The sequence below is a fragment of the Choloepus didactylus genome, chromosome 9, assembly GCF_015220235.1.
Source record: "Choloepus didactylus isolate mChoDid1 chromosome 9, mChoDid1.pri, whole genome shotgun sequence".
NCBI lineage: Eukaryota > Metazoa > Chordata > Mammalia > Pilosa > Megalonychidae > Choloepus > Choloepus didactylus.
The window spans coordinates 77,023,533-77,047,850 of NC_051315.1; the positions used below are offsets into that span (position 1 = coordinate 77,023,533).

General features: G+C 35.2%; 1 protein-coding gene across 2 annotated transcripts in view; it reads left to right on the forward strand.

The window, feature by feature from the left end:
• The window catches only part of ITGAV (integrin subunit alpha V), a 115,826-nt gene extending 94,199 nt beyond the window's left edge, over window positions 1-21,627 (forward strand). For both annotated transcript variants that reach the window (XM_037849112.1, XM_037849110.1), the window contains exons 19-30: window positions 2,603-2,670; window positions 3,704-3,851; window positions 4,358-4,450; window positions 5,932-6,011; window positions 6,442-6,522; window positions 6,964-7,069; window positions 8,033-8,191; window positions 9,001-9,114; window positions 16,650-16,763; window positions 16,864-16,971; window positions 17,493-17,615; window positions 17,868-21,627. In XM_037849112.1, coding sequence (XP_037705040.1) covers window positions 2,603-2,670; window positions 3,704-3,851; window positions 4,358-4,450; window positions 5,932-6,011; window positions 6,442-6,522; window positions 6,964-7,069; window positions 8,033-8,191; window positions 9,001-9,114; window positions 16,650-16,763; window positions 16,864-16,971; window positions 17,493-17,615; window positions 17,868-17,963 — 1,290 coding nt within the window. In that variant the 3' untranslated portion in view covers window positions 17,964-21,627. The remainder of the gene's footprint in view (window positions 1-2,602; window positions 2,671-3,703; window positions 3,852-4,357; window positions 4,451-5,931; window positions 6,012-6,441; window positions 6,523-6,963; window positions 7,070-8,032; window positions 8,192-9,000; window positions 9,115-16,649; window positions 16,764-16,863; window positions 16,972-17,492; window positions 17,616-17,867) is intronic.
• The last annotated feature ends 2,691 nt before the right edge of the window (window positions 21,628-24,318 follow it).

Here is a 24,318-nt window from a genome sequence, read left to right on the forward strand (position 1 = left end):
TTGCAGGGGCTTCTCCAGCCCTCTGAAAAGATGGCTGTATGGGGCGTGGTAGCTTCCCACTTCCGTGGACCTCCACCTTCCCAGCTCCAGGACTGCGAGTGGGCGAAAGGCTATCATCCACACCAGATACTGAGGCAGGTGCTGGAGCGTGGAAGGCACTCCCCACCGCACTCAATTGCGCAGCTGTCACTGCCAGATCCACAGAATTTTGGGGTTTTTAAACTAATTTGTCTCCAAACGCTGACCCCAGGTTTCTCCCCATCACTCACTCATTTCTGAATGCAGCCTCTCAGTTTCGCCAAGTGCACAGTCACTATGGAAGTAGCAGACTGTATCCAGCTGGTACAACCCTGGAAATGCTATTCTGGAGCACTTTCTGTCTTTCATCTAGTGTTTTTCATGGAGAAGTATTTTGCTCTGTCTCTCCTAATCCGCCATCTTGGATCCACCAATACCATTTTAAAGTCAGATTATCATGTTTGAACCCCTTTGAGGAGAATAATAACTTAAGAATATTTTACTTCACTTTTTTCCCTCCTGTTCTCATTCTTCATTATTTGAATCTCTTTAAGTGTCTTCCCTTCTGCATTCTTAGTGGTATTATTTATTCTTGTTTTTATGTTACTTACCCTTCTTGCCATTATTCTTCTTATTTATTTCTCTTTAAAATGGGTCCTTCATTTACTGGTCATATTACAAGCTTTTCTCTTCATTATGCAGTACAATAGAATATAATGTGATCCAAGTGTGTAGTTTTAAATTTGGTGATAGGCACATTTATACAAAAGCAGAAAGATAACTGGTGAAATTAATTTTAATAATATATTCAAAATATTATGTTAAAATCAATTAAAAATTTATCAATGAAGCTATTTTGTGTTGTTTTTTTTTAACTAATGAAACAAATAAAAATTAAAGTTTAAAAATCATTTCTTTAGTCACACTAGCCACATTTCAGGTGCTTAGTCGCCACATATGGCTAGTAGCTACTGCACTGGACAACTTGGATGTAGTTTCTCTTTCCATGCCCTGATCTTTGGGACTTATAGATTTAGTGCTTTCTCAGAAAGAATGTTTTTAATTTATTCATTCACATATGTATTAAGTTCTTAACTATGTACAAGATGTTAAATATTTAAACATATAGATCATATTTGGTTCTCTCATTGTTCCAGGCTTTTTTCCATTTCTGAACTGTCTTTCCTGACAGCATGTTATACTTCTTTAGCTGCACCTATGCTAGCTAAGTCCTTTTCCTTCCTTAAAGGGTGGTAGCCAAATTTCCCTTTTACTACAGTTAAATTAATATTTCTTCTCACTTCAAACTTTAGAACCTCATCTATTATTCTAACTGGGACTGTTAATATACACCATTTCACTGGTTAATTTATTTATCTGCAATTTTTTCCTGAACTAAACGGGTAGTTATTGTGCTTGATGTGCCATGAAGACTCACAACAAAGTTCTAATAGTCATGGCCTTTATTATTGTTTTTTTTTTTTATTCTTGATACATTCCTTAAACATCCAATTTCTTTGCTGTAATGAAGCTTGTAGCAACTAACTTACATCTAGGAATTTAAATTAATTCACTTATATTGGGTTTTATCCTAATTAAACTGGCAGCTAAGATCCCTACCATATAATATTATGCCAAGCAGCTGCTCATCACTCCTGAATTGGAAGCATCCAGTTACCTTTTCCTTAAAGTATTCGTTTCATTCTTATTCCCCTTTAAATCTTCTCCCCGCTTCTTTTTGTCTGCCTTTGGGCCTGAAGCCCTTTGGATATTATCAATAGACAGACCAAGGATGGCTTCATCTTTTTATCCCTTTCTCTTTTCTTCATTTTTATATTCCTTCTTTCAGATTCTGCTCAAGCTCTCCTGCTTTCTCCTTTTTTCCTCTCTCTCCCACGGGCTTTTCCATGCTGCTCCAGTTGGCATATTTTCCTGGCCAGATCTAGAGGAAGAAAGTTCAGGTTTTTTGCTTATTTCGTCTACCCTGTGTCTGCTAACTTAATGCTTCTATTTCCTCTTTCTCCATCTCTTTCTAAATGGCCATGCTGGGCTCATTTTGTCTAGTTTCTTTTCCCCCTTGGTTTGCCTGTCTGGATTGTTGCTATATATCTACAGCTCCTTATTCTTTTACTCTTTGCAGCCATATTTTCATGGAGTTGGCAGAGGCACAGTCAAACTGAGAAACTCTTGAAGGGAGGTTTATTTTGCCTAAGGTCACACAACTTACCCAGCAGGAGAGTCAAACTGAACCCTCATTTCTTAACTGTTACTTTATCTTTTATACCTGGCTTCATTCCAAAATCACAACAGCTTAATATGAGATAGAACTAAAAGGTTCCTAGTTATTATATTATATCCTTTGAATATCCTTCTTTCTCAATCTTGAATAACTTCACAGACCTAAGTGTAGTCAGGACAGGTGGTCAGGATCTCTTTTGCACTCAGGTATACAAACAAATGGACATGTGTATTTAAATATATGCATGAGTACATATATGTGTATTCAGTTCATGTCCATCCATATGCTGCATGTACAACCTGTATTGGCATTTGTTAATGTAAAAAAAAAAAAACTTTTTTCTAGGCCCATATTCTACTTGACTGTGGTGAAGACAATGTCTGTAAACCCAAACTGGAAGTTTCTGTAGATAGGTAAGTTTTGTTTCAAAAAATAAACAATAAAATAATGATCTTCAGGAAAAAATTTAAGAGGAAGAACACATTTTCCTATTCAAAGCACTGACATTTTAATGGGAATTTTTTATCATTGGAGGAAGGTGCATGATTATAACAGTTAAACTATCAATATAGAGCCTCAAAAGATAACCACTGTACATTCACTTGCTGCCTAGTGTCTTAGTTTGGCTGCTGTGACAAATACCGCACAATGGGTTGGCTTAGACAGTGGGAATTTATTGGCTTATGGTTTTGGAGGCCATAAATTCCTAATTAAGGCATCAGGAAGGCCTCCTTTCTCCTGTTGTCAGTAGCGTTCTGGTGGTGGCAAGTCTCAGTCACATGGTGATATCCTTGGCCTTTCTTAAATTCTTATAAGGCCTCCAGGAGTGCAAATTAAGACCTACCCTTATTCAGTTAGGCTACATCTTAACTAAAAGTAATGTCTTCAAGAGGTCCTGTTTACCATGGTCCCACACCCACAGGAATACAGAGGTCTAAATTGGGGTATGTAATCCCATCTATGACACCTAGGTTGACAGATCTATTTCCATTTAGCTTTGGGCTGTGATACAAAGTAACATTATATTGTCTAAAAATATACTTCATTGTAGATATAATCATACTTAAGGAGATAGCACTACCAATTATATAGTATGTAAATGTAAAGCATTTTGAGACTCTTAAATGATTAATTTGGCTTTTATCTTTAGAAAAAAATCAAGGAATGAATACAAGCAAAAAGATATAAAATTACTTTCATAATAGATATGAATGGTAGTGATATACTAGTGGCATCAGTGTTTTCTCTTACTAAGAGAAGCATTGGATTTGCACCCAATGTGCTATTTCCAGTTTTCTGTTGAACTGTGAAGTCATCTTAAAATATCTAGAGGCACTGCTGAACATGTCTGGTGCTGTCTGTATCGTTAATCTTTGCTTTCTTTGAACAGTCATGCTCTCCCCATGTAGTCTTTTTTTCACTGGCTATATTTATATTAACTTGTAGTGATCAGAAGAAGATCTATATTGGGGACGACAATCCTCTGACATTGATCGTTAAGGCTCAGAATCAAGGAGAAGGCGCCTATGAAGCTGAGCTCATCGTTTCCATTCCACCACAGGCTGATTTCATCGGAGTTGTCCGCAACAGTGAAGTAAGCAAGCTGCCTCTTTAAAAATCGAAATGCACTCGAAGGCCTTACTAACATTAATGAACTGCTCCCCTATTTAGTGAAGCAGGCTTAGCCATTCTACCTAAGGCTAAATTGCCAGGCCATAGATGCCTATCTTACATAATTCCTTTAAAGCCTAATACCTTGATAATGTATTGATATGCCATTTTTAGAATTGCTGGCTAAATGCTTGAAAATAGGTCAGACAAGATGAGGTATCTAAGTCTGTCCATCAAATTATTTGTTAGAGATAACGATATTATAGTTCTATGTCTTAGCTCCTCTAGGGGTCTTTCGGAAACATTTTTACATTTATATGTTTTTGTATGCAATTCTGGCTTTTCCCTCCATTTGCTCAAATAGATTTGTGTGTAAAGTAAGAAACCCAACTACATGATACTGTACAGGAACTTAATTTATGGTGTCTACTTTTTCTTTTGGTCAATAATTGATTTTCCTTTAATATCCTTTTTCTTTGTCCATCAAAGGCCTTAGCAAGACTCTCCTGTGCATTTAAAACAGAAAATCAAACCCGCCAGGTGGTATGTGACCTTGGAAATCCAATGAAGGCTGGAATTCAAGTAAGATATATTTTAATTCCATGAATTTTTCCCCTTTAAGGAAAATAGCATATTTTCTTCCTCAGTTTGCCCATATTAATTTTTTTTATAATACTTCAAAATGTTGTCTTTAAATTTGCTTTTAATGATTAGCAGAATTTTGTTTAGTTTTGACCGAGATACTCAAACAGTGGGTTGCACTGTTATACTGTACTGAACAAGCTGCTCTGTTACCCTCAATTTGATAAAAGGATGGTTTAAACTAAGAACAGTGATTATACTTTTGGCATTTTAAACTGATGCTTTAATGGATCCTCAGAATTACCCTGACAAATTCCAGTTCTGTCATTCTTAGGTGGGGTGGAGTTATCTCATTAATTTGAAATGATACATGGTCCCAAATTGAGAATCAAAGAATAACTTAGTTCAATAAAAATCTCCTTTAGGTGGTGGAGAGGGAAGCATAGGAGCTTGAGAAGAAGCTCCCAATACGTCTCTCCTCAAATCTTCTAAAAAGTAAACAGAATATACCTTGTAGAATTTCTAGTACCAAGTGAAAAATGACAGTGTATTTTGTGTTGGCTTTTAATAGCATAATGGTAGTAGATACTGATAATTTGAAGGTCTATGATAATGTGGGGCTGAATAGTTCATGTTTCTTTAAGTATATATTCAAACAAAAGTTACTGTTTTTAGTAGTATGGTATCTTGGGGGAAGAGGACTTGAAAAAAATACCTGAATTCCATTTTTTCACTTACATTTAGCACAATGTTTTCTTTATCAAATGAGCATGTTTTTTATTCTCTCACATTTCATTTTTGGTCTTGTTCTTTTGTTTATAGTTCATCTAGCATAGATCATGGTTATTCTGAGTGGCCAGCTGCAGACTTTGTAAAATGGGAAGAAAGTTGTTAAAATCTCCCAAGATGTGCCATTTTTATATGTTGTTTTTATAATCCCTAAGAAGCCTACTTTTTTCTCACTTTTCCTCTTAGTGGCCCTCTTTATAATATATCAACATTCCATCTGCAGAAGTTAGGATGTTTGGTGTTGGTAGGGCAGAGAGATGTGTGGAAATTCTGGTTTAGCCCTATCCATGCCTTTTTTAGCCAGGTTCTCTTATCCCTATAAACTACCCTTTTTCTTCCCTTCATTTTCTTCCTGACCCATTAATAGATTCAGTTGTTAGTTCCTGTTGCCAAATAATCGTGTATATTTGCTATGCTTTCATTTTTTTTTTACTAGAAAGTAGTTAATATTCTAAGAAACTATGATTATGAATAATAATTGTAATTAAATAGGATATATTATGGATTGGCCCAAGTATCTTAAATAAAAGAGATTCAATATAAAGTCAATTTAATCATCTTTGTTAGAGCACTTTGGGTTTTATTCTAAGTCCAGAAAATCCTATTTTAGACCATTCTTTTTAATTTGGATATTAGATGTGAAATTTCAGTAAATATTGTTTTAACATTGCCATCTTTTCTCATCCCTTCAGCTTTTAGCTGGCCTTCGTTTCAGTGTACACCAGCAATCAGAGATGGATACTTCAGTGAAATTTGATTTACAAATCCAGAGGTAATGCCAACAACTTTCATTAGCTTATCATAACTAATGGAAATATTTTTAGTTATAAATTAGGTAGCATACTTTAAATATGTTGAAATATAAGAGACTAAAATTTTAGTACTTGATTATAACATTTTAAAAATCAATATTTACATTATAAGGATAATTTTACAGTCAGTTTCAAATTTGTAAAACAAAATTTCCATGTGTCATTAAACATGAACATTAGACCAGATAGGTAGGTGACTTCAAAGAAAGTTAAGAAATAAAACTTGATCATCTTCTTGGAATTAAATGTTAATGAAAATAATTACTTTAAGTGTTTCATTTCTTTGTAGCTTTTAATTTGTTCATTTTTTCATTTCACCATTTGCCTCTGTATGATTTTGATGATGAATACACTGAACTCAGTTCTAAATATATCCTTTTTTCTTTTCAGCTCCAATCTTTTTGACAAAGTAAGCCCAGTTGTATCTTATAAAGTTGACCTTGCTGTTTTAGCTGCTGTTGAGATAAGAGGGTCAGTATGACTACTAAGTTGAGTATCTCATTCTCATGATTGCTTTTTGAAATTAACTCTTAGGCCCTAGTTTCTTTTCAACAGTAGGCACTCCTCGTTTAGTGGTGATTTTTCTAGGGTTGTAGCTTTTACAGAAAGAAGAGGGTCTTAAATGTTTTCTAAATATTTACTGGTGAACCTATAGAAAGGAACCAAACATGGCAACAGCAGATACAGAACAAGTTTATCAAACTTTTATACAAATTGACTTACCAATTCACCTTTTACGTCTATGTAGTTTGTTTGAAACACACACATGCATGCCTAGTTTTTTGTTTTAAATACCTGGCTTTGTTTTTTTATTAGTTCTAACTTTATTAATTTTAATACAGGGTACTTTTGAAAATGAACTGACTATATCATTTTGATATTCATGGTAGGTTTTCTTTGGTCATTGTTTAGAGTCTCAAGTCCAGATCATATCTTTCTTCCAATTCCAAATTGGGAGCACAAGGAGAACCCTGAGACTGAAGAAGATGTTGGGCCAGTTGTTCAGCACATCTATGAGGTTGGATATAACTGAACCCAGTCAGAGAGCCAACAGAGAGGAAAAAACTAGCCTAATTATAAAAAAATTTCCATGTTGGTTTTTTTCCTTTATAATAAACTTTATTTTTAGAGCAGTTTTAGTTTTACAGAAAAATTGCACAGAAAGTACAGAGAATTCCCATACACCCCCCAAAACACATAGTTTCCCCTATTATTAACATCTTGTGCTATAACTGATGAACCTATATTGGTACATTAGTAGTAGCTAAAATCTATAATTTACATTCAGATTTACTCTGTGTTTGTGCAGGTCTATGGACTTTGGCAAATGTATAATGTTGTGTATGCACCATTATGGTATCACACAGAATAGTTTCACTACCCTAAAAATGTCCTGTGTTCCAGCTACACATCTTTTCCCCCAACCTATCCCCGACCCATGACAACCATTGATCCTTTTTATTCTTTCTATAGTTTTGCCTTTTCCACAATGCCGTATAGTTTTATATAAACTCTGCGTACTTCATTTACCAGAGATTTCTTTGAATTTTGTCCCTATTCATAAGTTCATTTCAAATAATTTTGGATAACTTCAAATAGTTAAAGAAAGTAATTTGTATAAATTTTGTTTAAAAGCAGTTATTTCCACATGGACATTTTGTAATTCTGACTAAAATTTGAAAATGCCTTAGCAAATAATCAAAATTTCATTTCTGTTAGAAGAAAATTTCCTTTGCCCATCTTAACAATAAGTTTTAAGTTTTTCCCCTTTTGTTTATCTTTTCATCTTGGCACGTATTAGCCTTTTTTTAGAGGCTAATTAGACAGATGTTGAGTTAGATCTCTTTTGCATAATAATGTTACATTAGATTAACTGTGAAAATTTGTTGCTATTCAAAATTTGCTGCTAATATATTATTTAGGGAGAGGATTATACGATAGACTTTCGCTCAAGGTATTTACAGTTTCTTTTCCTCATTAGCTGAGAAACAATGGTCCAAGTTCATTCAGCAAGGCAATGGTAATTCTCCAGTGGCCCTACAAATATAACAATAACACTTTGTTGTACATCCTTCAATATGATATTGATGGACCAATGAACTGCACTTCAGATATGGAGATTAACCCTTTGAGAATTAAGGTAATGTACTTAATAACAAGTCTTAGTTTTGATGATAGTTACTGCTTTTCTCTCTAAACCTGTAAAGCAAATGTACGAAATAAAAACTTTTAACACAAAAACCTACTCTGCAAAAATATTTTCATTTCTAACTAGTACACTAAGGATAAGATTGTTTATTTGTATAACAAGTAAGGATTAATTCACTAGTCCTAGTGAGCCAAAAATTTAAGTAATGTTTAATGAGCATCAGGAAGTATTCTTAAGTGACTCCACCTGGTCTTAATTCCATCTCATCAGTTTATCCAGTGTGTAATATTGCATCAGGAGTGTTTTGTTGGAATTTCTGTCTTTGGGATAAGATAAAACATTTAACTCCTAGCTCTCTTGACTTACCTGACCTAAAAAAATTAACATATATAATCATATATACTTTTGGACATAGTCATCTCCATTCTAGCATGTGCATTTGGATAGAAAGCTATTGCACGTTAATGACCAAGGAAAGTTGAGAAAATGAACAAAAACATTCATGATTAACACTCACCACAGGCATCAAATTTCAGGCTGTTTCTGTGTGCTCCATCCGTTTCCCCTCCAGCCATGTGAGGAGAAAATATCTTGGCTGGTCAGAGTAACTCTTTCTGTATGTTAAGGACTTTAATCTTTATTTTTTTGTCCTTAACAGTTTACCATATATTACAGTTATGAATTCCCTGTCATACCAAATTGTGTTTTTATTCACTATTTTTAATCATAACTTTGTCAAATGTCAGTGAAAATGTTTCCCATTATTTTTATTCACCCCCCTTTTATTAATGCACTCCTAGATCTCAGCTTCACAGACAAGTGAGAAGAATGACAGTGTTGTTGGGCAGGGTGACTGGAACCATCACATCACCAGGCGGGATCTCACCCTCAGTGAAGGAGATGTTCACACTTTGGTAAGCACCACTTCAATTACAGATACTTTAAACATTTAAAAATATGGAAGTATAGGACTGATGCCAAAGAACATATTTCAAAAATAACAGCAGCTGTTCTCAAATGAACTACATATATTTTTATACCATTTAGTCTTGTTACTTTCCTTATTCCTTGTCATAGTAACCCCACATTTTCTTCAAATGATTTATCCTTTAGATTGCTAATAAAAATATGTTCCAACTTGTTTTTCTTTTTGCTCTCCTTTAACTGACTTGTTGGGCTCCCACTAATTGTTGGGGCTTTTGTGCAATACTGTAGTAAAGAGCCAGAAGACCTCAATTAAAATAAATTGGTAGAATTATTAGTATTATGATGAACTTTTGTTGAATCAGCCTATGGAATGACTATGATGTTACAAAAGTGGCTTATCATTTAAGTTTTTGAAACTTAACATATCTACACACAGTTGCCCAACAGAGAACTTGGTATGTACTTTTTTGTTCAATAGCAATCATCATTGCCTTTTACCTACCACTGCTATTCCTTCTTAATCTCCTTTTCCTGACCTTTAAACTCATGAGTATTCCAGGGCTCAAGTCTCAGATTTCTTCTCTGATCCACTTATACTCATGCACTAGATTTGTCTTGTCCAATATGGTAGACACTTGTTCAAGTGTTCAGTACCACATATGGCTGGTGGCTACCATATTAGCAGAAGTATATGGTATTTCCATCATTACAGAATGTTCTGTTGACAGTGCTTTGCTAGATGATCTCATTCAGTCTCATGGCTATAAATACCATCTTTGTATGGATGACTTTGGAAATGATTGATATTCCAACTTGATCCTTGATATTGAACTCCAGACTCCATTCTCCAATTTCCTAGTAGACAGTTCCTCTTGAATATCTAATAGGAATCTCAAACTTAATCCCAAAGGCATACCCTTGAGTTCTCCCAACCCTCCTCTTCTCACAATGTTTCATATTTTAGTAAATATCAACTCCTTTCTCTGTTCAAAGCCTGGACATTATACTTCACTCCTTTCTCAAACTTCATATCCTGTATATCAGTAAATCCTGTGAACTTGACTTGAAATATCCAGAATCTGGCCCCTTCTCACCAGCTACACCACTCTCGTCATCTAACCCAGTCACTTTCCTCTCTCACTTGGTCTTTTGCCAAACCCCATAGTTCCTCAAACTATGGACCCTTATTTCATCTTACTCACCACACAGCAGTCAGAGTGATCCTTTAAAAATATAGATTAGGTCAGGTCATCAGCTCCCATCTAACTCAGGAAGAAAGCCGTAGCCCACAGTGGCCTTCAAGCCCAACATAGTCCAGCCCCCACCCACCACCCTGCCCTCATTTCTTTGTTTTTCAGTTTTATTTTGAAATAAATTCAAAGTTACATGAACAGCTGCAAAAACAATACTAGCCCCATACACAGAATTCCATCATACCCTGACCGCTCTCCCCCGATAGCTCAATCCACCAACTTTAACATGCTGTCACATCACTATTTCTTTCCCTCCCTCCCTATCTATCATCCATCATATATTTCTCTATCTTCTGAACATATGAGAGTTAGCTGCACACATCCTTGAACATACACTATAATTCACATTATGTACTTCCCATGAACAAGAACATTGTTTTATGTAATTCCATAAGCACAGCTAAGAAGTATAAGAGATTCAGCAATGATACAATGCTTACATTCTATATTTCCTTTTCCTTATGTCTCAACTGTGTCCCTTCAAGCCACCTGTCCTCCACCCTCCAATCCCATCCAAATTCATCCTTAGCATTCAATTGTCATCTAGTTAGACTGTCTCTCTTTTTCTTTTTTTTCCTTTTTTCAATTGTGGAAACATATATACAGCCCAAATCTTCCCATTCCACCCCCTCCCTAGCCTTCCATTAGTGGGATTAACCACATTTAGAATGATGTTATGCTCTTTCCCACCATCCATTGCTAGAAATTTCCCTTCTCCTCAAACAGCAACCCTACACTCCTTTCTTAACTTCCCATTGCCCCTTCCCCCATTTCTCTTAACCCAAACTCTAATTTCATCTCTATGGTTATATTCTCTGATAATTTCTTTGTGTTTACTGTGGGGCTTAAAATTAACCTCTTAAATCCCTATCAATCTTGTTTTTCTTTGATACCACCTTCACTTCAATAGGGCACATAAACTATGTTCCTATACTCCTTCATTCCCCCACCTTTATATAGTTGTCTAAAATTACATATTTTACATTGAGTTCAAAACCACTGATTTGTCCTTAGAGTTTGTATATTTTTTATCATGTAGGAAGTAAATAGTGAAGTTACAGTTCAAAAATTATTGACTTCTATTTGTATTCCATTGTGTTTGGAGAATGTTCTTTGAGTATATTCAATTTTTTTTTTTTTTTTTTTTTTTTAATTTCTTGAGGCTTGTTTTATGTCCCAGCTTATGGTCCCTTCTGGAGAAAGATCTGTGATCACTAGAGAAAAATGAGTGTCCTGGTGATTTGGGATATAAGGTACTATATGTGTCTGTTAAAATTCTCTGTATCTCTTTCTCCTTTCTTTGTCTCTCTTTTGATAGGGCTTCCTTTAGAATCTGAAGTAGGGCAGGTCTTTTATTGGCAAAGTCTCTCAGCATTTGTCTGTCTGTGAAAAATTTAAGCTCTCCCTCAAATTTGAAGGAGAGTTTTGCTGGATAAAGTATTCTTGGCTGGAAATTTTTCTCTCTCAGAATTTTAAATATGTCATGCCACTGCCTTCTCGCCTCCATAGTGGCCACTGAGTAGTCACTACTTAGTCTTACATTGTTTTCTTTGTATGTGGTGAATTGCTTTTCTCTTGCTGCTTTCAGAACTTGCTCCTTCTCTTCAGTTTTTGAGAGTCTGATCAGAATATGTCTTGGGGTGGGTTTATTTGGATTTATTCTATTTGGAGTTCGCTGGGCATTTATGCTTTGTGTGTTTATATTGTGTAGAAGGTTGGGGAAGTTTTCCCCAACAATTTGTTTGAATACTCTTTCTAGACCTTTACCCTTCTCTTCCCCTTCTGGGACACCAATGAGTCTTAAGTTTGGATGTTTTATTTTATCTGTCGTATCCCTGAGATCCATTGCAATTTTTTCAATTTTTTTCTCCATTCTTTCTTTTGTTCTTTCATTTTCTGTTCTGTAGATTTCTAGGACACTGAGATGTTGTTCAGCTTCCTCTAGTCTTGTATTGTGAATATCCAGAGTCTTTTTAATTTGGCCAACAGTTTCTTTTATTTCCATAAGATCTTCTGTTTTTTTATTTACTCTTGCAGTGTCTTCTTTATGCTCTTCTAGGGTCTTTTTTATGACGCTTATATCCTGGACCATGGTCCTCTTGATGTTCTTTAAATCCTTTGCCATATTTTCGTTCTTTGATTGTAGTTCTTTAATTAAATTTGCGAGATATAACGTTTCTTCCGAAATCTTGATTTGTGTGTTTGGAGCTGGATTCTCCATATCATCTGGTTTTATCATATGCATTAAGATTTTCTGTTGTTTTTGGCCTCTTGGGATTTGTTTTGCTTGATAGGGTTCTTTCAAGTTGTATCAAAAAAAAAGGGATATCGATCTAATTTTTCAGAGACACAGTTTGGTGATGTACACTTTTTCTAAGTAACCAGCAGATGGCGTCTGTGAGCCACCTATATCCCTCCAGACAGTTCTCACGTAGTGACGGGAAATGATTCTTGTGTGTTCAGTTGGAGAGTTCAGCCTGGGCACACCGCTGGAGTCGCCCACCCTGAATGTGGGGCGCGTGCACGGGTGGCCAGGGAGGAAGGGCAGCTCTCTCTCGGTGTCCCGTAAACCACCGGACTTGGTGTAGCGCCCCTGGGTTCTCTGAGTGGATCCCCCCTCCCAGCTGCAATCCTCCCTCAGCCGAGAGAAAATGCCATGCTACATCATCAGTGTGCGCCGTCCCTCTAGGGAAGCCCTGGGCCGCTTGGCTGTGCCGCGGGGCTCTCAGCTCGTTTCAGAATACAGAATGTGTGAGGCTGTCTTTACTGCAATGCCTTGTGGGCTGAGAACAGCTGAGGTTTTCTCCGCAGAGAGAGAGAGCGAGAGAGAATATTTCCCCCGATTCACCCAAGGTCAGTTGTCGCCAAAAGCCTCTGTCTGCTTGTTGAGGATTCGCTGTCTGTATTGAGCAGTTATTATTAAAAGCTCACTTGGAGCTGGGCTGAGAAAGTGCATGGCGCGGCTTCCATGAGGGAGGGGCTCCCGGCTCTAGGTTCTCGGCTCTCAGCGCGGGTCCACAATTTTACTTACAGATTTTATGCTGTGATCTCGGGCATTCCTCCCAATTCATGTCGGTGGAAGTTGAGTGTACTGTCACGTTCATCTCCCCGCTACCATTCCAGGTTATTTACTGGTTTTTTGTTCATTTATGAATTGTTCTGGGGGAGACTAGGTCTTCCACTTCTTCCTATGCCACCATCTTCCCAGAATCCTCCTCATTTCTTCTCCTTACTCACTTTGCTCCTGCCATTCTGGCCACCTTGTTTTTCCTTAAATAGTCAGCCACAAACATGTTTCTGCCTCCATGCCTTTGAAAATTGTTCGCCCATCTATCCAGAATTACTACAGAGAACTTCTCTGACCAACCCGTGTAAAATAGAAACTGCCTTCTACCCCAGTACAACTTTTGATCCTGCACAATCTATCCTCCTACAGGATTATATGTATATTTTAATTGGATGTAACTCATTTACCGTAAAATTCACACTTTTAAAGTGTATAATTTTGGGTGTTTAATACATTTACAATGCTGTATAACTACCACTACTATGAAATTCCAAAACATTTTCATCACATCAAAAAGAACCTTACCTATTAAGCAGTCACTCCCCATTTTTCCCTTTCTCCAAGTCCTTGGCAACTGCTCATCTACTCTCTGTCCCTATGGACATTTGCCTATTCTGGACATTTCATACCAATTGAATCATCCAGTATGTGACCTTTTGTATCTGACTTCTTTCACTTAGCATAGTGTTTTCAAGGTTCATTTAAGGTAGCATTTATCGGTACTTCATTCCTTTTTATGGCCAAGCAGTATTCCATTGTATGAATATATACCACATTTTGTTTATCCATTCCTCAGTTGGTGGACATATGGGTTGTTTCCACCATTTAGCTATTGTGAACATTCATATACAAGGTTTTTTTGTTTTGTTTTTTTGAGTATCTGTTATCATTTGTTTGGGGTATATATGTAAGAGTGGAATTGCAGGGGCCTTTGGTAATTCTATGTTTAATTTTTGAGGATCTATCAAACTCTTTTCTGAAGTGCCTGCACTGTTTTACATGCCCAGTCTGTAGAGTACAAGGGTTCTGATTTCTCCACATCCTCACCAACACTTGTCATTTTCCTTCTGTGTGTGTCTGTGTGATTATAGGCATCCTAATGGATGTGAAATGATCTTTCATTGTATTTCATTGCATTTCTCTAATGATTAATGATGTTGAGCATCTTGGCATGTGCTTGGCCATTTGTAGATCTTCTTTAGAGAAATGTCTATTCAGATCCTTTGTTCGTTTTTAAACTGGGTTTGTCTTTTTGTTGAGATCTAAGCATTGCTTATGTATCCTAGATTCTAGACCCTTATCACATACATGATTTGCAAATATTTTCTCCCTGTTTTGTGGGTTCTTTTCATTCCAAAATAGTGTTCTTTGCACAAAGTTTTTAATTTTAATGAAGTCATTCTTATCTATTTTTGTTGTTGTTGTTGCTTGTACTTCTGATGTCATATTTAAGAAGGCTCTAAAGAATCTGCTTCCTAGAACCACTACTAGTAGAAGTGGTCTCCCAGAAACACTCTGAAGCAGAGACTTGTATACTGGAGGTTTGGTGTGGGGTATGAGTGTGGGAAGCAGGAATGAGCAGAGTGAAATTGAACTGTGATGTAACTCCAACAACAAAGGTCTCAGCTGACCTTGCAGAGAGCTCTGGAGCTGGGAGGACCTTCTACATCCACCATCTGTTAGATGCTGGGTGTATCCAGGGAAGGAGTAAATTTGGAGGTGGTAACTCTTTTCAGGGAGGCAGTTCCCCAAAGGGACTCAGATGTGAGCCCTCAGGAGCCAATAATCCCAGCAGTTGGGGAATGATTTCCTCAGTGCTGAAGGGTCAGTGTGTGTGTGTGTGTGTGTGTGTGTGTGTGTGTGTGTGTGTGTAGGGGGGGTGGGGGAAGTGGGGGATAGGCAGCACACTACAATATCCACTGCAATAAACAAAGTAAACATAACTTGATATATTACTACAAATGTGTTGCAATTTAGTGACTCTTTCCCCTTCTACTTCCTCCCCCACCCACCCATCAGTGTAAATTTTATGAAGGCAGGGACTTTTTTAGTTAACAACTCTATCTCCAGAGTCTAGAATGATGCCTGAGGCTCAGTAGATATTTGTGTAATGAATTGATTGAGCACATATTTGTTGAATGAATGAGTATAAAAGGTGAAAGAGACTTTAAAATCTAGTTATTTAGTCCAGCCTACCATTCAGTTAACCCTGCAAAATAGATCTGATGTACTGTTACTGGGTGTCTGCTTATACACTTCCAGTGATAGAGACTTTATGCTATAAACTAAGCAACCTATTCTATTGTTAGATTGCTTTGAGTATTATTCATATATTTTTAATAATATTAAGTTGAAATACTTTACCTTTACATTGGTAGATTTGTTGCTTTGGGTCCATCATTTCAGCCTTTGAGAACTTATAAAACCTTGATTTTTTTTTTTTTTTAACATGTTGATTTTTCATTCTATGGAATTGGATAAAGCTACCATTGTTGAATAGAAAGAACACAGACATTCGTTTGGGGTCAGACATCTCTGTATCTGACACTGCTCCTCTAGTTTTCTCTATAACTGATCAATTTGCTCATCTCTCTGAGCTTTAATTTCATCTTCAAATAGTGGTACCATTTAAAAAATAGCATTGTTCTGAGGTGTATGTATGTAACATGTTTAGTGCAGTTCAACTGGCACATGGAAGGTGGTAAATATTTGTTTCCTTTGGCTGCCTGCTTTCAAGTTTCTGATAAAAGCTTTGAGTGTGGCAGAAGCCACCAGCATGTGACTTGATTCCTGCAGGCCTGACATAGACCAGTTACTTAACAATCATTAAAAATTCACCCTGTTTTTTTTGTCACAGAGATATTGTGATCTGCTTTTCATGTCTTATAAAACCGTAATGTTCTGGGTTTCCATAAAAATGTTGAGTTCTGGCCTTAAAAAAATAAATCTTTGCGTATTAATACTCTTCCTATTATAAATCACATTAAAGTCAACCTCTTCATAACAGGAAGCATTCATAGTCTCAACTATTGTCCTGTCATTTTCAGCAGTAGTTCAATAAGACAGAAGAATCTGGATCCTCTCTTTAAATTCCTTTGGCTTTCACAAAAAAAAATAAAATATTTAATTTTCGTTTTCCAATTAAGTGTAAAGAGATGACAGAATGACCTTTGCCTGAAAGTAAAATAATTTGTTTTGGCAGGGTTGTGGAATCGCTGAATGTTTGAAGATTGTCTGCCAGCTTGGGCGACTGGATCGAGGAAAGAGTGCAATCTTGTATGTAAAGTCTCTACTGTGGACTGAGACCTTTATGAATGTAAGTGGACAGAGGCAGCATCAAGCAAACTGTCTACCCAGAGAAATAAAAAAGGGCTGACACCTAGGAAATCATAATCTCGTTGTTTATTTCCATACAGAAGGAAAGCCAGAATCACTCATATTCTCTGAAGTCATCGGCTTCATTTAATGTCATGGAGTTTCCTTATAAGAACCTTCCAATTGAGGATCTCTTCAACTCTACATTAGTAAGTCGTTTCTTTGGAGAAATGGAATAAGTTCACTCAGTTCAAATGCTTTAGATGTCTTGTTTTTGTTTTAAAAAATGGTACTGTAACTATTTTGATAATTTTTAAATAAAACTTTAAGAGTTATTTGATAGAATTATAACCTAGTATAATGTCCTATTTTACTTTCCTACTCCAAAATTATTAAAGCCAGACCTTTATCATCTTGTCCTATGTAATAAATTTCTTGGTATATACTAAAAGAAGTTAGCTGTAACAACTGGAGGCAAAGCTCTTTACTTTAAGGATTAAAAATTATAAAAACATCATAAATTGGTTTGGATTATTTAAAAATCAATTAGGAGTTAACCTGTTGCTGGGAATTTTGCACATGTGGGCATGCTATCAAAACCAAGTATGTGAACGCTAAATGATTGTATTTAAGAAAAGGAAATCATGTGTATACCATTAAAATACAATATAGTAGGAACTCAAATGTTTATTGAAGATTTCTAAAACTCAGGAACTTTTTCCTTCAACAGGTTACCACTGATGTCACCTGGGGCATTCAGCCAGCACCCATGCCTGTACCTGTGTGGGTGATCATTTTAGCAGTTCTAGCAGGATTGTTGTTACTGGCTGTTTTGGTGTTTGTAATGTACAGGGTAAGTAATGGACCTGGGAAGGAAGTGAGGGAGTAAGGTAGAGGGAAAGAAGTAAGAGTGGAAAAGAGGAAAGGGAAGGAAGAAGGGGACCTGTAACGATGATGCATGATAAGCATTACTGTTTCTTGAGGGAAGGGAAGTTTTATTAAGAGCCATTTAAACTTTCTGGGGACTAATATAGTACTTCTTTTTAAAAGTACTTTGAACATTCTTCACTGATATTGGTAATGTTGGTTTTTCTTCAACTGATAGATGGGCTTTTTTAAACGTGTTCGGCCACCTCAAGAAGAACAAGAAAGAGAACAGCTTCAACCACATGAAAATGGCGAAGGAAACTCAGAAACTTAACTGTGATTTTTAATTTATGTTACATCCTGGCCTATTAGAATAACCAACTTTGTTGTAGATTTAAATGTCCTTCATGAAGAATAAAGTTCCAAGACTGTACCACTGATAATGCCCAATTGGTATTAACCACAAAATGAAAACAGTATTTGTCAAACTTCTTTTTATAAATAAGTTCAGACATACATTTAATGCACATCAACAGACTTGTATTTTTGGTTATTTAAATGATAAAATTTCAAGCAAGAGTTCTTATTCAATGTACGTAAGACAGGTAGTATCTGATGTACTACTTTATATAAGATAGGACCTCTTACAATTATAATTTCTGATTGAGTATGTTGATTTTGTTTGTTGTTGGTGTCTTAAAGCAATTTAAATTTGAACCTTAGCATCAACATCTTTTGTACAGGTACTTAATGTTAATATACATTACACTACAGTTGACTCTTCAAGCTACTAAAGACTTTAAAGCTGCATGAATTTAGATTTTAATATCATCTACACGGTAGATCTTTTAAAAAAACAAATGATCCACCAAAATTCCTCTAATAACAAAGGTACAATATTCTGTTTTAATATAAAAATTGGGTACATGCTATTATGGTTATATTTATGTTTAATCCACTATTTTACTACATTTTAACTTGTAAAGTTTAATTTCTAGGTCAAATCCTTATGCTAAAAATTAGTTATCTAATCAAAAATGCCTCCTTTGTGTAATAGTTTCATTTCAGCTAAACATCATGATATTTAAAGCCATATGGGTTGGAAAGCATTTCCAAAGTATTCCATTATTTAAAAGTCTGGCCATTTATAATACTTTTTAAAAAGAAAGTATTTTGTAGTTTATCGTTCTTTGATATAGTTGCTTATTTGTAATATGGTCTTAGAATAGTGAAGAGTTTTGCATTGAGATTAATTTATTTTCCTCCTATATACAGATTATTCTTTATATTTCCAAAATGTTACTGAGAACAGGCCAGGATCAATGAGAAATCTTTAGAATTTATAGGAACCCAGACCTTCTACACCTCACCCCATGAGAAATGCTTGGAATCAAAACTCTTATTAAGATAGATCACTGGTTTACTTCTAGTAATAGCATGATGCTACTTATGTGAATATTACCTCAATTTAAGCAGGGGAATGTGTGAAACCAGTGTCAGCTATCAAAATGACTTAAAAGGTATTTTTATAAACACTCAGTTGTTTATTGAAAATCTTGTAAAGCTTTTTTAGTTTTAACATAAATTACTTTCCTAGGATATTTCATAAAAGCTGCAGAGTTGGCAAGCTCTAATTTTAGATGCCCATAGCGTTGTACTCTTCTAGAGGAACGTATAATTTATTCACAGTTCCTGAAGGCCTGGGGATAGCTATCAGTTATATCTATTTTGTGCAATTACATCATATTGTGCATTGGAAACTGAGAATTTGATAGCTTTTTAACTGCTGTCCTCATTAGGCATTGATAAATATTTCCCTTAAATAACTGACTATTCTTTATTTTTAAAATAATTAAAATTTATTTTGCCATGTCTTATGTTACAATTCCCTGCATAAGTACATAAGCTAATCTTGAGAATATATTCATAAAATAAAAGCACATTTAGGTGAGTTGTATAAATTAGAACATTGACAAAACTCTATATTTAGCTTAAGTGAATTTCAAAATCTATGGGTTTTGGAATTTAGGTTTTATTAGCAATATAAAAGATCTTTGTCACTTGCAATAAGTATTTTTATTACCAGTAAATTTTCAAAATTAAAAAATATATATTTTTATTTTATGGCCAAGTATTGCATACACCAGGCAGCCAAAGCCACTAAATTGGACTAAAACAGCGTTTATCTTACCTGTTTTCCTACCTAAAAGCACTCATTCCTGAAAATATGTGTTGGGTAGAAATTCACTCTTGCACAAAAATATTAGTATTTTGCACAATCTGTCTATCTCTAGGTATAATCTTGTATTGATACTAAAGGTGGTACTAAAGGACTTGTAATTGGAAATTAACATAGTATTTAAAATGAAATGTCATGAAATATTATTTTAGTTAATACGGATTTTCTTACAAAAATTAAAAATTTATATCTCCATAAAAATATGGTAGAAGTATAATTTGAAAGCCTGCTCTAAAGAAAATGTTTGGAAAACATGTTGGCATTCTTTTTTTACCCTAAAGTAGCATGTGAATGTATTTGATTAAAACACATTAAAAAATGGTCCTATGAAAAAACATGTATTTTAAATTTCCAAACATTTTAAATACTACTATTTGTGATTTATTAAAAATTAAAATCTATTTTAAAATACAAAATTCTTGTAATCTGATTCAATTTTAAAAATCTGATTCAGTTTTAAAAAACATGAGTGAGCTGGAGAATATAAAAGGCTTGAAAAATTGAATATTGATACTGATTGATTTTTTTTTAATAGGGGAATTTGTTTCAGAATTATATTTTGAAAAATATTTGTGTCAGGGTCATTCTTTTCTTCCCTTTATTTTTCTCTTGAGAAATTACTGTAATTTTTATAGTTCTAATTAAATCCAGTGATTCTGAAGTGTAAAGCAATCAAAATATTATTGTCACAATTCTCCCTGTGTTATGAAACTATTCATAGTAGATTCTTACTTAACACTTACTATTTATTTAAAGAGAAAATTCAAGTATCAGTAAAAGAAGCTATACTTGCTTCTTTAAGAGGGCTCTGAAAGTTTTTGATAGTGAATCATGGCCCTGAGAGAGAGAGATTTATGTGGCAAACATACAATGTGTGATAAATCAGCTGTTTTTGTAATACAAACAGAAATTGTAAGTTGATAGACATTCCTGCACTGCAGAATGTAGTGCACAGCCTATGGAAAAGAATAAGTCATTCTTGAGTATCTGTGGGTGGCCATTGCCAATTTTAGTGTTAACTTTGTTTTTACTCTTAGATATCTTGTATATATATATATAGTAGTTTGATAAATTAGAAAAAAATTGAAAATTTGAAAATCAAGTATAGGATCAAAAAGGGTAAATGAAATGACTTAATACTCAGTGTTTTGGAGAATACACCTTTTAACTTCTTGGGCTAGTTTAAAAGATGAACCTGTGTTCATGCTGCAGGCAATATTTGCCTGTATTTCATTGTAATTTCTGATACATGTGAATTTCTTGGGGAGAGGTACTGAATCTTTGATTTTTGTTGTCATTGTTCTCAAGTGCAATATAACAGTATAACCAAACTTAGATAATTTCAGTCATTATTAATGTAGTCTAATCTAAACCGATTTATTAGTATTTTTGGTAGTAGAAGGGATTAATTCTGTTGTGGATATACAAATGAAGTTACCGTTCAGAGATCCATTCTACATTTTCTATCAGGCTGTTTATGAACTATTCCCTACCAGTTTGGAAACACATTCAAATATCTTGAGGTAACTTGGAAACTGTATATATCAAATTAATTTGATACCTAAGTAACATAGAAAGTAATTTTCTTTGTTTAACTTCTCTTGGGAATCACCCACATTGGGTGAGAAATAAAATGAGTGTGGTCTAAAATTTGTCATTTGCTAACTTGATTTTCAGTTAGTGAAAACTAGTACAGTGTTCTGTTTAGTTTCCAATATGTAACTTGTGAGTGTATAATAAACTTGAACATCAGGTACCACTTTTGTGTATGACTTTATGTTTTCCTTCTGTAATGTTGTTTTGTTTTGTGTTTGATCACATAAGCCAGCGTTAATGCACTAAAAGTCCCAAATCTTCAGTGTTAGTTATTGGAAGAAAGGAAACACAAAAAGAACAAAAGGAACCCAGCATTATAAAACACATCCTTAGAAAGGTAAATGTGTATTTGCCTGAAATATAACAATCCTTGATTTCTAAACAGTTAATTATTATAAATTTCATTGCACTGACCTTTAGTAAGCCTAATCTCAATGGAGATTCATTCATATTTTTGTTAGCAGGAGGAAGTGATTCTGCTGTGATGCACAAGTGAAATTATTTACCCCACAACTGTCTATTCTACAATTTAATTCAGGCCGTACGCAATCCAAAAAATTCATATGGCTCGCTTTACTGTGGTATTCTTTGCTTTATTGCAGTGGTCTGGAACCTAACTCTCAAAATTGCCAAGGTATCCCTGTATGCTATTCCTCACTCTTGCTTTAAAAAAACTAAATTTCTGCATAATCTACACTTAGGTACAAATTCAGAATTTTAGGCTTCGTTTGCTCAATAGACGTGTTTTGCCATTGCTGAGTGGGTCCTCTCTGAAAGGCAAAAAACAGTTTAGTTTTAGAAGCAGCAGCATCTTTGTACAGCAGCATTTTAGTCAATTTTTTAATTTGTCTTTTGTCATTTAAAGAAATGGACATGGAAAAATTACTTAAAAAGATTGAAATTATTAGTTATGACAAAAGTGGCAAAATTTTGTACTGAATCGGATATTTATTTATTTTTAAATTCATTTTTATTGAGATATATTAACATACCATGCAGTCATACAAAACAAAGCGCACATTCAGTTGTTTACAGTACCATTATATAATTGTGCATTCATCACCAAAATTACTTTTTGAATATTTTCATTATCACACACACAAAAATACTAAGAATAAAAATTAAAGTGAAAAAGAACAATTAAGTAAAAAAGAACACTAGGTGCCTTTTTTCTTTCTTCCCCCATTTTTCTACTCATCCATCCATAAACTAGACAAAGGGGAATGTGGTCCATGTGGCTTTCCCAATCACATTGTCACCCCTCATAAGCTACATTTTAATACACTCATCCTCAAGATTCAAAGGTTCTGGGTTGTAGTTTGATAGTTTCGGGTATTTACTGCTAGCTACTCCAATTCGTTAGAACCTAAAAAGGCTTGTCTATATTGTGTGTAAGAGTGCCCACCAGAGTGACCTCTCGGCTCCTTTTGGAATCTCTCTGCCACTGAAGCTTGTTTCATTTCCTTTCACATCCCCCTTTTGGTCAAGAAGATGTTCTTCATCCCATGATGCCGGATCTAGTTTCCTCCCTGGGAGTCATGTTCCACGTTGCCAGGGAGATTCACTCCCCTGGGTATCAGATCCCATGTAGAGGGGAGGGCAGTGATTTTACCTGCCAAGTTGGCTTAGGTAGAGAGAGAGGGACACATCTGAGCAACAAAGAGGCATTCGGGAGGAGGCTCTTAGGCACAACCATAGGGAGGCCTAGCCTCTCCTTTGCAGCAACCGTCTTCCCAAGGGTAAAACCTATGGTAGAGGGCTCAACCCATCAAACCAGTCCCCTATGTCTGTGAGCACATTAGCAACCATTGAGGTGGGGAAGCCCAACACCCCTGCATTCTCCACCAGCTCCTCAAGGGGGCTCTGCATATTTTTTCATTTTTTTAAATTAACTCTTTTTTTAAAAAAATTAACTACCAAAAAAAATTTTTAAAGATATACCATAAAAAAAAAAAAAAAAACATTTCAAACAAACCATAACAAGGGAGTAAGAAAAAGACAACTAACCTAAGATAACTACTTTACTTCCAACATGTTCCTACTCCTACCCCAAGAAAATAACCTAATATAGCAACATTTCTGTGAACTTGTTCCTACCATACCCATCAGAAATCAACAGACCATAGTGATTCCTGGGCATTCCCAGAATGTTAAATTTACCCATGATAGCTTATCTGTTCTTATTGGGTTATCTCTCCCACTTCATTAATTACTCTCTATCGCTAGTTCCCCTACATTCTACATTATAAACCATTTATTTTAGGAGTGTGTTGTTTAACCTCCAGGTGTTTGTGAATTTTCTAAGTCTCTGATGGTTATTGACTTCTAATTATATTCCATTGTGGTCAGAGAATGTGCTTTGAATAATTTCAACTTTTTTAATTTATTGAGGCTTGTTTTATGTCCCAGCATATGGTCTATTCTGGAGAAATTTCCATGATCACTAGAGAAGAATGTGTATCCTGGTGATTTGGGATTTAATGTTCTATATAAGTCTGTTTAATCAAATTCAATTATCAGATTGTTTAGGTTTTCAATTTCCTTATTGGTCTTCTGTCTGGTTGATCTATCTATAGGAGACAGTGATGTGTTGAAGTCTCCCACAATTACTGTGGAAACATCCATTGCTTCCTTTAGTTTTGCCAGTGTTTATCTCATGTATTTTGTGGCACCATGATTGGGTGCATAAACATTTATGCTAGTTATTTCTTCTTGTTGAATTGCCCCTTTTATTAGTATGTAGTGGCCTTCTTTGTCTCTCATAACATCCTTGCATTTAAAGTCTATTTTATCTGAGATTAATATTGCTACTCCTGCTTTCTTTTGGCTGTAGCTTGCATGAAATATTTTTTCT